At 44.9% G+C, this 17,109-nt stretch overlaps 1 protein-coding gene across 4 annotated transcripts in view; it reads right to left on the bottom strand.

Annotated features, from left to right (window-relative positions):
- The window catches only part of Ift56 (intraflagellar transport 56), a 46,659-nt gene extending 31,168 nt beyond the window's left edge, over positions 1 to 15,491 (bottom strand). The window contains exons 1-4 of one of the 4 annotated variants that reach the window (XM_090333385.1): positions 15,384 to 15,491; positions 12,653 to 12,790; positions 9,186 to 9,278; positions 5,972 to 6,086 (exon numbers count right to left, since the gene is read on the bottom strand). In XM_090333385.1, coding sequence (XP_090189511.1) covers positions 5,972 to 6,086; positions 9,186 to 9,278; positions 12,653 to 12,790; positions 15,384 to 15,386 — 349 coding nt within the window. In that variant the 5' untranslated portion in view covers positions 15,387 to 15,491. Of the gene's footprint in view, positions 1 to 1,159; positions 1,914 to 2,461; positions 2,521 to 5,971; positions 6,087 to 9,185; positions 9,279 to 12,652; positions 12,791 to 15,383 lie in introns of those variants that run through there. The other 3 variants (XM_090333389.1, XM_090333386.1, XM_090333388.1) reach the window with 3 other exon arrangements.
- Positions 15,492 to 17,109: the final 1,618 nt, after the last annotated feature.

Below are 17,109 nucleotides of genomic sequence, written 5' to 3'. Positions count from 1 at the left end.
CTCCCACAGGCCTCCCCCCCCAAATCTGTTCTGGTGAGACTGGACTCGCCCCCTCCACTCTACTTTCCTGCTTTACATCCTTATTGACTCTGCCCTAAGGACATTCTCAGTGATTCCACCCCCATGTTCTCACTGACTCTGCCCCAAGTTCTCAGTGGCTCTGCCCCCTGATGTCTTCACCCACTGGGCACCCCCCATGACCTCACTAACTCTTCCCCTACCTCCTCACTGACCATCCCTCATCCTCACCAGACTTCCTCACTTCTTAGTGTTTCTTAGTGTTTTACAATGGGGTCTCATCAGTCTCACCCCCTTGGGATGTCTTTTATACTCTTTAGATGTTCTTTTACTCAAGGACTCAATAAAGCCAGAGTGGCTCATCTTTTATTGCAATTGAGTCTGCCCAAAGTATAGGCTAGACAGTTGGTCTCAATGGCCCAAAAATGGGACTTTCAATTACAATATTCTCAACAATTTAGACAGTTTCTGCCGATACAATGGTAAATAGCCAGAGGTTCTATATGTTCAGGCTTTCTTTGCTCTCCATGCTTGCCCTTCTCTCTACCAATCCTGCCCAACTTTCTCTTTCCTCCTGGAATAGGGGCAGCCTGTCCCTGACAAATCACCCAAGAGCCTGGAGCCTCTTCCTAAACCTAAAGTGCCTGATCCCCTACTCAACATTGAAGACTCCGCTTCTCCACCCAAGGTGATCCTTCTGTGCCTTCTCCTCCCCCTTCATCTCCTTTATCCTTGCCTCCCAAAGCTCACACCCAATCCTGCACTGGTAGCTCACAGCCTCCAGCAGCCCCCTTATTTCCTCGGTGAGAGGTGGCAGGAGTGGATGGAATGTTTCATGCACAGGCCCCTTTTCTTTTTTGCCAGTCCTGGGCTTGAGCTCAGGGCCTGAGCACTGTCCTTGGACTTTCTCAAGGCTGGAGCTCTACCACTTGAGCCTAGCACCACTTCCAGCTTTTTCCTATGTATGTGGTGCCGAGGAATTGAACCCGGGTCTTCATGCGTGCTAGGCAAGCACTCTACCACTAGGTCAAACCCCCGGCCCCAACAGGCCCCCTTTTCAATGACCCATCTCTCCCAGGTCGAGAAGCAGCTGGAATCTTATTCCCAAGACCCCAATAATTATACCAAAGAGTTTAAATACCTTGTTCCGATCTATGACCTCACTTGGCATGACTTATATACAGTCCTGTCCTCTACCCTTACCTCTGAGGAAAAGGAAAGGGTTTGGGTTGCAGCCCAGGCACATGCTGATGAAGCCTACTGCCTAGACAGGTAGGGGTAAGGGCTGTGCCCAGGGAAGAGCCCATATGGGATTCCCAAAAGAATGCTCCTGGAAGGGTTAGCAGAAATAGGATGGTAACCTGCCTGGTAGCTGGTCTCTAGAAGATAGTTTACCATGCAGTCAGCTATGATAAACTAAAGGAGGTTACCCAGAGACCCACTGAAAACCCTGCCGAATTTCTTTAGTGTCTTACAGTAGCACTCCAGCGTTATATTAAGCTGGGCCCGGAGTCAAAGGAAGGTATAGTGGTCCTTAATACCCATTTTATCTCCCAATCAGCTCCTGATATTTAAAAAAAAAAAAAAAAAGGTTGAAAAAGGCTGAGGATGGCCCTCAACCCCCAAGGAGATCTGGTGAGCATGGCCTTCAAGGTTTTAAACAACCGGGAGGAACAGAAAAAAGCTGATAGGGAAAATTGTCAGCTCCTGGCTGCTGCCCTTCGGGCTCCTCAACATACACCACCCAACGCACACCAACCAGATCCTGCTTTAAGTGTGGCAAGGAAGGCTACTGGGAACAACTTGCCCTACTCTGCAACCGCCATCTGGACCCTGCCAAAGTGTGGACAACCGGGACACTGGGGAGTTGAGTATCCTCTCATCTCTACTAGGTGAGCCAGTCCCCCCCACCCCCCACACATGGGGAGGAGCCCAACTTATCCGAGATACTCAGCTTGGCAACAGAAGTGTGATGGTGCCCAGGGCCGCTGGATTTCACAAGCATCACCATGGAGGAGCCCAGGGCATGTCTCCAGGTTACATGCAAGCTACTTGTATCCTTTCCTTTGGATATGGGAGCCAGTTATGCGTTGTTACTGAATATTCCAGCCTGTCTTTTCCCTCCCAGAGCTCAGTGGTGAGGTAGATGGCCTTCTTATTTGCTCTGCAACTACCCATGTAGAATAGATAACTTTCCTTTTTGACATTCCTTTCTGATCTTATCCCACTGTCCCATATCTAAGGCTTCCTAAGCCCCTCAAAGCCCTTTCCTCTGTCTGGCTTACATCCTAAGTAGACAGGCCCTTCTGACCACTCTCACTGCAGTTTAGTTCAATGGGTAGCCATAATTATTTCTTCTGTCAAGAGTAAAAAAGGCTCCTGCTCTTGCCCCTTCTATACTGATGAGGACTCTAAGGTATGCCTGCTCTTCTCTTGTACCTACCAAGTTAAAGCTGTCTTGCATCTGCAGAAGATGAGACCCCTGCCTCTTAAGACTTCTTTTGGAATTCACGCAAGGATGCGTTCACTACCATGGAACTGTTACTGCTGCCTTCTTCCCGCCGGACAGCATCCTCGCCTTCTACCCGCATTGTCAATGCCCCTTGTCACTGCAAAGTAGCCAGAAAGAGTCGGCGCCCTTTTACAACTACCAGAAGGCAGGAATGTTAGGTCCACCTGAAAGAAATGACTTCTTCCCTTGGCTCTCTCCCGCTGCACCCTGGATGCCCGGAGGCAGTGGAAGGTCCTCCAGTCTAAGGTATTTCCCCATCCTCTGAGATCACATCCACTTCCGCTGCAGCCACGCCCCTCCCCCTTTATAATCTCTCACTTCCCTCCATAAGCTCTGCTCCAAGCAACTCCATCTTGGGCTGCAGGAAGTCTGCTCTTTCCTCACACAATAAACCCTCTTCTCCCGAACTGCATGGAGTTTCCTTTCGGCAGACCTTACACTCCCCAAATCTTTACCTGGTGGATGCTGGTATGTGTCTGCTCTCTGCCCAGTGCGGCAGCAATAACACGAAACACCAGCTCTTCTACCACCTTGACCTGATTCCATTGTGGTGGGCCACAGCACGCAGACTTCACAGGGCAGCTGCAGTCCACACTGTGTTGTTCATCACTGTCCAAACACTGACAGCAGCACACAGACGGGCCCTGCCAATCCTCCCTTCATCCTAGTACCTTTCCTCAGTTCCTTCTGAGTTCTCCTTTTCCAGTTAGATAGTCATATTTGACTTAAATATCAGCTCTCTTTTCATGAAATGTGGCACACTGAAATAGGCAGCCAAGACAAGACGTTCAGGGGTTGGGAGTTTGGCCTAGTGGTTGAGTGCTTGCCTAGCATGCACGAGGACCCGGGTTCGATTCCTCGGTACCACATACATAGAAAAAGCTGGAAATGGTGCTGAGGATCAAGTGGTAGAGTGCTAAGCCTTGAGAAAGTCCAAGGACAGTGCTCAGGCCCTGAGCCCAAGCCCAGGACTGGCAAAAAAAAAAAAAAAAAGACAAGATGTTCACCTTGCCCATCACTTCTGCACTATTATTATTATTATTATCTTATTATTGTTGTTGTTTATTATCTTAAACTCAGGGCCTGGGCACTGTCCCTGAGCTTCTTTTGCTCAAGGTTAGCACTCTACCAGAAATATCCAGAGTGTTACTTCTGGCTATTTCTGTGTATGTGGTACTGAAGGATAAAACCCAGGGCTTTGTGCATGCTGTGCAAGCACTCTACCACTAAGCCACCTTCCAGGCCTACAAAAAAAAATTTGTACTTTAATTCATAAAAAAGAAATGGACACAGCTATCAACCACTTTTGGTGTGCAAACACTTTCAAGCACAAAGTCTAGAAGCAACAGGTAACTATTTTCAAGGGGGAGAAACAACACTAGTAGCTATGACACAGTTTGGGCACAAGTGAAGAAGAACTTCAGACTTTCTATTAGTCTCATATGAATTCTCCCCTAGATAGAACAAATTTCCTAATGAACCTTCTCTTGTCTATGTTCTCTGCAGTTCTTTGATTTTCATTTATGCCATAATTATCCTTAATCTTTTCTCCCAAGTTTTTCTTTTCCCCTTACTCTTCAAATTTGAGTCTAATTCTCTTGAGATGGCCATCATGGTGGTAAGAAAGCAGAAGGGAAGAGAAGCATCTACATTCTTCCCCTTGAAGAAGCATAACAGCTCTACTGAGCTGGCCTAATGGCGACACCGGCTCTTCTTCTCTCAGAGTGCCCTCCTTGAAGAGGGCACTGTGAGAAAAGTGAGGGGAATTAACCTTTTTAAGTACAAAGTTGGTCAGATGCAGTATTTTCTTTCAAGAGCCATTTTTTTTTGTTTTTGCCAGTCCTGAGCTTGAATTCTGGGCCTGGGAGCTGTCCCTGAGCTCTTCCAGCTCAAGGCTACTGCCCTACCCCTTGAGCCACAGTGCCACTTCTGTTTTTCTAGTGATTAACTGGAGATAAGAGTCTCATGTTCTTTAGTGCCCAAGCTGGCTTTGAACCGCAATCCTTAAATCTCAGCCTCCCGAATAGCCAGGATTACTGGTGTGAGCCACTGCACCCCACTAGCTTTCTTTCTTTTTATGGCAGTACTGAGATTTGAACTTTGGGTCTCATGCTTTGCCAAGCAAGTCCTATATTACTAAAGCCAATCTTCTAGTTCCTCTTCACACTGGTTATTTTCAAGATAGGGTCTCATCTCGTGGTTGGGCTGGCCCTCCTATTTGTTCTTCCCTTTGTTGCTGGGAAGACAGGCATGTGGCACTATGTCCAGTCATCACTTGAGATAGGATCTGGTCAACTTTTTTGTCCAAACTAGTTTTGAACCATAATCCCTTAATCTCTACTTCTCAAGAAGCTAGAACTATAGGCATGAGTTACTTGCCCACCACCTTTTAGCATTTTTTTTCCTTTCTTTTTTCTTCTTCTGGTACTGTAGCTTGAACTCAGGGCCTTGTACTCTTGTTTGCGTTTTTTTTTTTTGGCCTGGGCAGTGCTCTATCATTTGAACCATACCTATAGTTTAGTTTCTTTTGCTAGTTAATTGGACACAGAGTCACTTAAACTTTTCTGCCCATGCCAGTTTCCAATCTTAATTCCAAAATCTCAGTCTCCTGAGTAACTAAGATTATAGACATGAATTACCAACACCTACGTCACTTTTTGTCTTTCTAATGTCAGTCAGTTTTGTCCTCATTAAAAAAAAAAAAAAAAAAAGGACAAAGGAAGCTGGGTGCTATTGGCTTAGGCCTATAATCCTAGCTTCTCAGGAGGCTGAGATTTGAGGATCGAGGCTCAAAGCCAACCCAACAAGAAGGTCTGTGAGACTCCAATATACTACTCAGAAAAAGCCAGAAGTGGCATTATGGCTCAAGTGGTAGAGTGTTAGGCTCTGTATAAAAGGAGCTCATGGCTGAGAGTTTGGCCTAGTGGGTTCGGTTCCTTGATACACATATATATAGAAAAAGCCAGAAATGGGGCCAGGAGTTTGGCCTAGTGGTAGAGTGCTTGCCTAGCATGCATGAAGACGTGGGTTTGATTCCTCAGTACCACATACATAGGAAAACCTAGAAATGGTGCTGTGGCTCAAATGGCAGAGTGCTAGCCTTGAGGGAAAAGCCCAAGGGCAATGCTCAAGACCTGAGTTCAAGCCCCAGGACTGGCAAAAAAAGAAAAAAAGAAAAAGAAAAAGCCAGAAATAATGCTGTGGCTCAAGTCGTAGAGCTCTAGCCTTGAGAAAGCCCAAGGACAATGCTCATGCCCTGAGCTCAAGGCCCAGGACTGGCAAAAAAAAAAAAAAAAGGACTAAGAAAAGTTTTAAGATCTCCAAAATGATACATACTCTGAAGATTCTCAGTTACAAAGTAAAAGAATATATATATGTATATATGTGTGTGTATATATATGTATGTATGTATGTATGTATATATATATAAGCCCATCATACCTTTAAATCCAGCTGCTTCAGCTTGCTTGTACATCCCAAGAAAAAAGTAGGTGCAGGCTAGGTTCACCCAGACTTCAGGATTGCAATTTTCTTCCTTTGTTACATTTTCATATTCCTAAAATATACATATATACATATAGTAAGGAGTGTTCTATAGCTGTGAAGCAATTGATGGAATTGGATTTCTTACTGAGAGAGCACAGGGCAACCTCAGGTATAAGAAATCCTACAAGCCCAGAAGCTCCTGCCCCAGGCAATGCTATTCTCCTACACCTCATTACATGGTTTCCCTACACAGTTTGCAATCGTATGAGCTAAACGATCTCAGAAATACGAAAAAAATAGAAAAAAGAAAAATACTATTTTTTAACTTAAAAAATACTTTTTCCCCCCAGTTCTGGGGCTTGAACTCAGGGCCTGAACATTGTCCTTGGGCTTTCTCAAGGATAGAGCTTTACCCCTTGAGCCATAGCACCACTTCTGGCTTTTTCTATGCATGTGGTACTGAGGAATCAAACCCAGGTCTTTGTGCATGCTAGGCAAGTACTCTACCACTAGGCCAAACTCCTGGTCCCAAAGGTGCTTTTTTTTTTTTTTCCCTGTGGGTCATGGGATTTGAAGTCAGCCTAGGTGCTGTCCCTGAGTTCTTCAGCTCAAGGCTACTACCCTACCTTAGAGCCAAGGCTCACTTCCCATTTTCTAGAGGTTAACTGGAAATAAGAGTCTCAGGCCCTTTTGTGGCCAAGCTGGCTTTGAACCTTGATCCTCAGATCTCAGCTTCCTGAGTAGCTAGGATTACAGGTGTGAGCCACCATACCTGGCTGGTGCTTTTTTTTTTTTTTTTTAATTCTTGAGTGCTAGTATTAAGCCACTTGAACTCAAGGTCATGTACTCTCACATGGCTCCCCATCAAAGTTAGTACTTTATCATTTGAGCCACAGCTCCATTTCTGGCATTTTGCTAGTTAATTGGAGGTCAGAAGTTTCCCAGACTTTCTTGCCTGGACTAGCTTCAAACCATAATCCCCAGATCTCAGTTTCCTGAGTTAGGCAAGGCATGAGTCAACAGTGCTTGGCTAAACCCTATAACTTTAATACACTGTAAATTTCAATTCAATCTTAGTGATTATTGTTGCATTGGGCCTTACATTCAAAAAGGTGGTATTTTCCTGCCAAAGACACATTTTAGATTCACTATCAGTCATATTTTTCTTATACTCCTACTTTTTATCAGTCTTTCTTGGGTGCCTCTCCCTTTTTCTTACTATAATTGGACTATCTGCTCTCCTCACTTTCCCTCACTAGAAGCCACACTTCTGTTCCTTCAGCAAGTTTTTCTATTCTTCATTTTACATCATTCTTTAGTCTTGAATATTTTCAATTTGTATGTGTGTCTGTACTGGGGCTTGAACTCAAAGTATGGACACTGTCCCTAAACTTTTTTTTTTGCTTAAGGATAGAGCTTTACCACTTGAGTCATAGCCCCATTTAAAGAGTTTTGAGTAGCTAATTAGAGATAAGAGTCTCATGAATTTTTAGCCAAGTAGGCTTCAGACTATGATCCTCAAACATCAGCCTCCTTAGTAGCTAGGATTACAGGTGTGGACCGCAACGCCAAGCATCAGTTGTTTTGGGTTTTTTTAATGTAGGTTCTTCATATGTTACTTTTTTGTTGTTGGTGGTGCTGCTACTGGGGTTTGAACTCAGGGATAGCAAGGCAAGTTCTTAAACCAAGCCTCCAGCCCTTCTTCACTTTCATTGTTTTTCAGGTAGGGTCTCACATTTCTGCCTGGAGCCATCCTCAGGCTGATATACTCCTACCTACCACCTTCTGCATGATTGGGACCACAAGCATAAGCCACTATGCCTGGATTACTGACTGAGACAGGCTCGGTCTAGTTTTTTTGTTGTTGTTGTTTTGTTTTGTTTTTTCTTTGCCAGGGCTGTGCTCAAATCAGAATCCTTCTGATCTCTATCTCCCAAATACCTGAGATTACAGGTTTGCAAGTCTAGTGGTTTTCTGTTTGTTTGTTTGTTTTTTTCCCCCCAGTCCTGGGCTTGAGCTCAGGGCCTGCGCTGTCCTTGGACTTTCTCAAGGCTAGAGCTCTACCACTTGAGCCTCAGTACCACTTCCGGCTTTTTTCTATGTATGTGATACCGAGGCATTGAACCTGGGTCATCGTGCGTGCTAGGCAAGCACTTTACCCCTAGGCCAAACTCGGGCCCATTTTTTTTTTTTTTTTAGACAGGGCATCATTGAGAAACTCACACTGGCCTCAATCTTATGTAGCTCAGGCTTGTCTTAAACTCTTTATGTAGCAAAGGCTGGCATCAAACGCCCAAACCTCCTGCCTCAGCTTCTCAAGCACTGGAATTAAAGTGTATGTCACTATACCTGACCTTCTTTAGATTATATCTTGGAAGTAAGACTATATGGAAGACAAGATGATATAATCCCAGGCCACAGGTTCAATACTAATGCTAATGTGATATACAATCTTATTAGTAGAAGGAGAAAGTAAACAAGATACATCCTCATATACTGGAACATACAGAGGGAATAACTCTAAATTAGCTGGGTGCCCAGTTCATGTCTGTAAACCTAGCTACTCAGGAGGCGGAGATCTGAGGATCATGGTTCTAAGCCAGCCCAGACAGAAAAGTCTGTGAGTCTCTCATCCCCAATAAACTACTCAGAAAAGGTTAGAAGTGGTGCTGTGGGTCAAATGGTAGAGCGGTAGCCATCCAGAAGCTCAGGGACAGTGCCCAGTCCTGAGTTCAAGCCCCTGGACTACCAAAAACACCCCCCAAGTGTCAATGTTTTCTTTCACTGACAAAGAAGTGAAATGGGATGGGGGACAAACAGAGTAGCTTCTCTTTAATGTTATTTCCTTCCACTTTGCTTGGATTTTACCATAGTTGTATTGTTGCTATACACAGTTTAATATCATTTTTTTTGCCAGTCCTGGGGCCTGAACTCAGGGCCTGGGCACCATCCTTGGGCTTTCTCAAGGCTATCGCTCTACCATTTGGGCCACTGAGCCATATCACCACTTCTAGCTTTTTCTGTGTATGTGGTACCGAGGAATGGAACCCAGGGCTTTGTGCATGCTAGGCGAGCACTCCACCACTAGGACAAACTCCCGGCCCCTTAACATCATTTTTAAAAGGTCCTGTTAGAATGTCATTGTCATTGGCTTTTCTTTTTTCCTTACCTCCAGAGCTCTCTTGTAGTCCCCCAGATGAAAGGCACAGTAGCCAATCCACAGATTAGTATCTTCTTCTTGTTCTCCAGCGTGGCGTTTGAACTTCAGGTTAGAAATACATTGGAAAAAAAGTCATGAAAACTTTAAATAATAGTAAACTTTTAACAGAAAAACGTTCTGTGTTAAGGTATTGATGAATATTCAGCAAGGAACATAACAGAAGCAGGACAATATGCAATTTTATTAAGTTCATACCTATAGGACTGGGCACAATAATCTTTCAATTGTCACATAGGTTCAAATACCTCCCATTCGTTTTTCTCCCATCCAAGTACTAACCAGGCCCGACCCTGCTTAGCTTCCAAGATCAGACGAGATCGGGTGCGCTCAGGGTGGTATGGCCGTAGACTCCCATTCATTTTTCTACATTTACAGATGTCTTACTTTGGGAAGTATTTAAGTTGTGTAATGATTCTGGGTATTAGGTAAGGAACAGAAAAACTATGCAAAATTTTTAAAGCTAAACAACTGAAGGATAGAGAATCTGATCAGTGAAGGCAAAGCCACAGAACAGTGGGTTTGGTAATAAAGATGTCAAGTGCTGTCTGCCCCCAAACCCATGTCCCATGCCTCCTGCATGTAGCTCCATACTTCTATCCCATATCATTAACATACACATGTAGTTACTAGTAGCTTATAACCTTCCTTTGAGGAAAATCTATTCAATTGTTCTATTACCTATACCAGATCTACAAGAGTTAAGAATGCGCAAAGGAATAATCTCATTTATGCCAATTGGGAGCAAATATTTACAAATATCTCAGCCAACAAAAGTCTACAGGAAAGGACTGAGACTTTGAAGCATATTCTGAATTTCATGATAATGTGAGGTTTTTTTAAATGGTATAGAGTGATAAATCAATAGTATTCATAAGAGTACCATCAGCCAGGATGATCACTTTAACATTATTTCCTTCTCTCTCTCTTCCTCTCTCTCTCTCTCTCTCCCTCTCTCTCTCTCTCTTCCTCTCTCTCTCTCTCTCCCTCTCTCCCTCTCTCCCTCTCTCTCTCCCTCTCTCTCTTTCTCTCTCTCTCTCTCGCCAGTCCTAGGCTTAAGCTCAGGGCCTGAGCACTGTCCTTGGACTTTCTCAAGGCTAGAACTCTACCACTTGAGCCTCAGCACCACTTCTGGCTTTTTTCAATGTATGTGGTACTGAGGAATCTAAACTGGGGCTTTGTGCATGCTACACAAGCACTCTACCGCTAGGCCAAACTCCCAGCTCCTATTTTCCTTTTCTCAATTAGTCATATGGCTACAGAGTAGTTCCTTTGCAGAAATATAGTAAGATGCAACATAATACAACTGGACCCTGGTGCAAATCCTTCCACTTCAGTGCATTCTGCACTCTCCTCTGACATGCGCATCCCAGGAAGCAGCTCTGCAAAGCTGTTTCCTTGAACCATTTATACTAGTAGTACTTAGACTGCTTAACTACAGTGCAGATTCCTAAAGAATGTAGTCCTACAGAATCTGAATTACAAGCTGTGTCCTGTTGGTTCTATCTATTCAGGAGGTTGAGATCTGAAGATAATAGCTAGAAGCTACCTGGGGCAGGAAAGTCCAGGAGACACTTATCTCCAATTAACCATCAAAAAGCCAGAAGTGGAGGTTGGTGTGGCTCAAGAGGTAGAGCACAAACTTTGAAAAAGCTTAAGGGATAATGCCCAGGCCCTGAGTTCAAGGCCCAGTAATGGCATATGTGTGCGCACCCACATGTACACACACCCACACTTACACCCCTGCCCCCCAACGCACACGGAATCTGATTGTGAAGACAGGTACCCGGCGTGTTACATCTTAGTAACACTCCTAGGTTCTTCTAATACTGTTTTTTAATTGCGGCTTGAACTCGGCCTGAGGGCTGGTCCTGAGGCCCTGGTACTGAGCACTGCTCAATGCTCTACCACTTTGAGCCACAGTTCCATTTTCCCTTTTCTGGTGGCTAATTGGAGATGAGAGTCTCATGGACTTTCCTGCGCGGGCTGGCTTTGAACCATGATCCTCAGATCTCAGTCTCCTGAGTACCTAGGATTATACGTATGAGCTACCAGTACCATGGGTTTCCAGTACATTTTAAAAGGCGAGAACTCCTAGACGTGTAGATCAATGGTGGAACACTCATTGAAGGCTCTGTCTTCAACCCCAGGTATTGGTTTTGTTGTTTTTTGAGAATTACTTTCATAAGCTATTGAAATATTTTCTTGGTATGCAGTATTTTCAAAATAAGCATAGTAAAATTATTTAAAGTTATGTGTCTCCATATCTGTAGGTTAGCGTCATCTTTTTTTTTTTTTGCCAGTCCTGGGGCTTGAACTCAGGGCCTAAGTACTGTCTTCGGGCTTTCTCAAGGCTAGAGGTCTGCCACTTGAACCACAGCTCCACTTCTGACTTTTTCTGTGTATGTGGTACTGAGGAATCGAACCTGGGTCTTCATGCATGCTTGACAAGCGCTCTACCACTAGGCCAAACACCCAGTCTTAGCAACATCATCTATAGGACTAAATAGAGGGCATGTCTAGTGACAAGAAGCTTTGAGCACAAACACCAAGACTGTCAAAAAAAAGCATGATATATACATATATATATATATATATATATATATATATATATATATATATATATGCCAGTCCTGGGGCTTAAACTCAGGGCCCGAGCACTGTCCTTGGACACTTTTTTTTTTGGCTAGGGCTTGAACTGTGGGGGCCTGGGCGTTGTCCTGCCCCTTAAGCCACAGCGCCACTTCTGGTTTTCTAGTGATTAACTGGAGATAAAAGTCTCATGGTCTTGGGGCGGGTAGTTTGGCCTAGTGGTAGAGTGCTTGCCTAGCATGCACGAAGACCCAGGTTCGATTCCTTGGTGCCACATACATAGAAAAAAGCTGGAAGTGGTGCTGAGGCTCAAGTGGTAGAGCTCCATCCTTGAGAAAGTCCAAGGACAGTGCTCAGGCCCTGAACTCAAGCCCAGGACTGGCAAAAAAAAAAAAAAAGCCTCATGGCCTTTAGTACCCTGACTGGCTTTGAACTGTGATTCTCAGAGCTCAGCCTCCTGAGTAGCTAGGATTACATGCCTGAGTGAGCCATTGAGCCCCCAGCAACACTTTTTGCTTAAGGCTAGCTCTCTGCCACTAAAGCCACAGCACCACTTCAGGTTTTTCTATGTATGTGGTACCCAGGTCTTTGTGCATGTTGGATGAACACTCTACCACTAGACTATGCTCCCAGCCTCTATATTTATCTTTACCCAGGTTTATACTTAACTTGAAATTTGGAATCTCTGGTTAACTAGATTTAACAGGGGCTTCTTTGAAGAAATCCCAGAATTTTCCCACAGTAAAAAACATTCACTCCAGCCCTTGTCTGTCATCAAGTCAGAAATATATCAGAATAAGAAGTAGTCGATCTTCTTTGGACATTACCTCCAAGAGAGTAATAGCTCCAGTGAAATCTCTTTGTGAAAGTAGCTCCTCAAGTTTTGGAATCTTCCTACCTTTCTTCTTTCTTTTGTCAGTGTGCTGTGGTTCCCCGCCTACTGCAGGTTTGGCTCTTGAGAGCATCTGTAAAAGGAGAGACAAAAGTACATTTTAAAAAACTGTAGGAGCCAGGCACGGTGGCTCATGCCTGTAATACTAGCTACTCAGGAGGCTGAAATCTGAGGATAAAGGTTCAAAGCCAGCCCAGGCACTAAAGGACCTGAGACTCTCATCTCCAATTAACCTCTAGAAAATGGGAAGTAGGGCTTGACTTAAGGGTAAGGTAGAGCCTTGAGCTGAAGAGCTCAGGGACAGATCCTAAGCCAAGTTCAAGCCCCATGACCAATAATAGTAATAATAATAATAATAATAATAATATAAAAATGTAGGGGCTGGGAAGGTGGCATAGTGGTAGAGTACTTACCTTGAGCAATAGCTCAGGGACAGTTCCTAGGTCTTGAGTTTAAGCTCTAGGACTGGCAAAAAAAAAAAAAAATAGCCAGGTGCTGTTAACTCATGCCTGTAATCCTAGCTTCTCAGGAGGCTGAAGATTGTGGTATACTGCCAACCAGGGCAGGAAAAGACATTAACTACCAATTAACCACCTGAAAACAGGAAGTGGTACTGTGACTTAAAGAGGTAAAGTACTAGCCTTGAGCAAGAAAGATTAGAGACAAGGCCCAGGCCCTGAGTTCAAGCCCCTCAACCAACAAAAATGAATAAAAGTATTTTATTAAGGTGTTTCACAGAAGGGTTACCATTTTATAAGTCAAGTAATGAGTACATATATATATATATATTAAAACAATGTCACCCCTTTCTTTGCTTTTCTCCAGTTTCTGCCTCTCATCCATACCCAAAAATTACATAGGTCATTTTCCACATAGTGTATACTGAATAGCATGACTACATTTCTTCACCCTTCATTCCTCCTTTTCTTGTTCCTCTTCTACCCCACAGAAAGGAAACCCAAAGTAAACACACAAATACTACCACTACCATCAACAACAACAAAGCCCACATTTCTATTTCCTGGAGTTGGTTTTGACAAATTGTTGGGTTTTTTTGTTGTTGTTTGATTTTTTTGTTTTTTCTCTGTCATGGGGCTTGAACTCTAGCCTTGAGCTCTTCTGCTCTAGGCTAACACTGTACCACTGTGACACAGCACCACTTCCAGTTTTCTGGTGGTTAATTGGAGATAAGAGTCTCACGGACTTTCATGCCTGGACTGGCTTTGAATTGTGAGCCTCAGATCTCAGCCTCTGGAGTAGGTAGGATTACAGGTGTGAGCCACCGGCGCCCAGCACAAATAGTCTTTTAAATGTTCGGAGTAGTTACCCTTTGAGTTTTTCTCCTAAAGATATCCCACTTTAGTCTGACTGTGTGAATGCCATGAGTCCTGTATAAGTTATCCTGTCCAGTTATATTTTAGCTCTAGCTTCCACATATGAGAGAAAACAGTTTCTCTCTCTGAGCTTGGCTTACCTCACTTAGCATGATTTGTCCTAGATCCATTCATTTCTCTGTAAATGACAGATCTTATTCTTTGTAATAGATGAGTAAAATTCTATTATGTATATTTACCATGTTTTATTGCTCCACTCATCTGTTGTGGGACATCTGGGCTGTCTCTATAACTTGAATAGTGCCGCAATTAACACGGATACACAAGTATCTTTATCATATCCTGACTTAAAATGTTCTGGGTAGATGCACAAGAGTGGTATGGTTGCCTCATAGGGTACTTCTATGTTGCTTTTTAAGGAACCTCTGAACTACCTTTCAGAGTGGTTGTACTAGTTTACAGTACCACCAACAGTGCAATAGAGTTCCCTTTTTCCCACACTCCACCAGCAAAGATTGATAGATACATAGACAGGCAGGCAGACAGACAGGTAGGTAAGTAGGCAGGCAGAGAGACAGGCAGGCAGATAAACCTAATTTTAAGGAAATAAAAGAGCAACAAGGCCAAGAAACTTTACATCTGATGGTCAATTTTTGAGAATGACAGTGCCACAAATTTACAAGACAAATCGAGAAGAAGCTAAACACCCACCTATTTTCTCTCTCTCTCTCTCTCTCTCTCTCTCTCTCTCTCTCTCTCTCTCTCTCTCTCTCTCTCTCTCTCTCTCTCTCTCTCTCTCTCTCAAGATCTATCACCCTGCACTTTGCTGAGCCAACTAGTCCCAACTTTTGCCAGTCCTGGGGCCAGAACACTGTCCTTGAGCTTTCGTCAAGGCTAGCGCTCTACCTCTTGAGCCACAGCACCATTTCCAGTTGTTGTTGTTTTTCTATGTATGTGGTACCGAGGAATCAAACCCGGGTCTTGGTGCAATGCTAGGCAAGCACTCTACCACTAGGCCAAACTCCCGGCCCCAGTTCCAACTTCTTTATCCACACAAGATGCTTTTCACGCAGCTTCTGCCATCTCGGCCTGCCCACGTTGGGTTTTCCGCTCCCTGAAGAAGCAGGAGAGAAGCAAGCATCCAGGTTTTACCTTTGCCTCCCTTCCCTTCCCCCGTGGGAATCCGGGTGCACAAGGAGCTTCCCCACCCCCACTGCGGTCCCCCTGAGGTTTGTCAAATCTAGAGTTTTCCCCCAACGTGTGCTGGGAATCTCTGACCTCAGGGCCCAGGACCTACTCAAAAGTTCTCCCTTCTCATCCGAAGCCACTCACCATCTTGGCGTCGGTCCTGCGAACCCCGTCTGCAGATGGCGAGCCAAGGCCGAGCTCCGGCGCCGTAGCGGCATCGATTCAGCCAGCTCCGTCTCCAGGGCAACCGCGCCCGGGTGTTACCGGAAGACGAGGTCGCCGGAAACGCGGCGCACACCGCACTTTGGTTCCGCGTCGCTGGTCGTGCTGGCGCTCGTGTTCCAGGGCCGGGGCTCCTCCGCGGCCCCTGGCCCTCTCCGGAGTCCGGTTGTGCCCTGGCTGGTGGCAGGAAGCACTACGTTTGATTGACTGATCTTTATTTTCTGCTAAACCGAAGGGGTTGACCTTTGGAGGAGGAAGGAGCATCCAGATAGAGCCTCTTCGGCTCCAGCACACACACTAGGAACGGAAAGAACCCCACTGACCCCGCCACCGAGGCAGCCTTCGAGATGGGCTGGGCTGGGGAGATGGCGGAGTGGGAGGAGACCTCCGAGAGCGTCGAATCAGACCCTCGAGATCAAGCGACTGGACCGGCCGGCCGGCGGCGCACACCTGGAGTCCTGGCTACTCAGGTGGCTGAGACTGGAGGCTCAGAGCCAGCCTGGGGCAGGAAAGTCCGTGAGACTCTTTTATCTCCAGTAATCTACTCAGCAGAGGCCCGAAGTAGTCCAGGTGGACACAAGAGAGGTTCAAGATCAGCACGCAGCCCCTGAGTTCAAGCCCCAGGACCCGCAAAAAAAAAAAAAAAAGAATGAACTTGTTAGGCCTAGCACAGCAGCTGAAGGCTGTAATCCCAGCTACTCAGGAAAGAGGGAGATTGGAAGGATCAGGGTTTGGGATAAACGGGGGTGGGAGGGGTGTTAGAAGGAAGCCGAGATCCCCATCTCATTCAGCAAGGCCAGTGTAGTGGGTGCCAGCCTATCATTTCTATTACTTGGGAATTGAAGGTAGGAGAAAGTTTCTGGGATCTGAAAAACACTCAGGACCTAATCCAAAAATAATTAGGAAAAAAAAAAAGTAGCGGGGGAGGGTTTACATGGAGGAGGGCTGGCTCAAGTTGTAAGCAATGTGGCCAACAAAAGCAGAATTCTGACCTCTAACCCCAAATTTGAGGTAGGGTTGTGGGGAGAGAACTAACATCTTAATAGTTCACGGATAACTGGGCTTAATGAAGTGTTGTGCATGCCATCCTGAACACCTAGCCTACACGCTTGGAAAGCATACTATCATTTTTTAGCTTCATTTATAGTCCTCTAGATCCAGCTGTCAGTCCATCTTCTTGTTCTCCCTTGAAGTCAAAGAGTGACAACCTAATTCACAGATGCATATATATATATATATATATATATATATATATTTGTATGTAACAAACCAGATGGATAGGTAGAGATACTGAAAGGCACATATTTACAACCTAAAGATGCACAAATTAAAGACTGGTGGCTCATGACTGTAATCCTAGCTAATCAGGAGGCTGAGATCTGAGGATGAAGGTTAGAAGCCAGACTGAGTAAGAAAGTCTGCTCAAGGCTGGCACTCTACCACCTGAGCCACAGCTTCACTTTTGGCTTCTTGGCGAGTAATTGGTAATAAAACTCTTGAGGGTTTTCCTGCCTGAGCTGGCTTCAAATCTGGATCCTCAGATATCAGTGTCCTGAGTAGCTAGAGTTACAGGTGTGAATTACCACCCTCAGCTAAATAAAATGTTTTATCTTTTTACACTGGCAAAATATACCACCATGAAGAAGTT

This window comes from Megascapheus bottae, chromosome 5 (assembly GCF_031878675.1).
Source record: "Megascapheus bottae isolate mThoBot1 chromosome 5, mThoBot2.hap1, whole genome shotgun sequence".
Lineage (NCBI taxonomy): Eukaryota > Metazoa > Chordata > Mammalia > Rodentia > Geomyidae > Megascapheus > Megascapheus bottae.
This window is presented reverse-complemented; position numbering and strand designations above follow the sequence as displayed.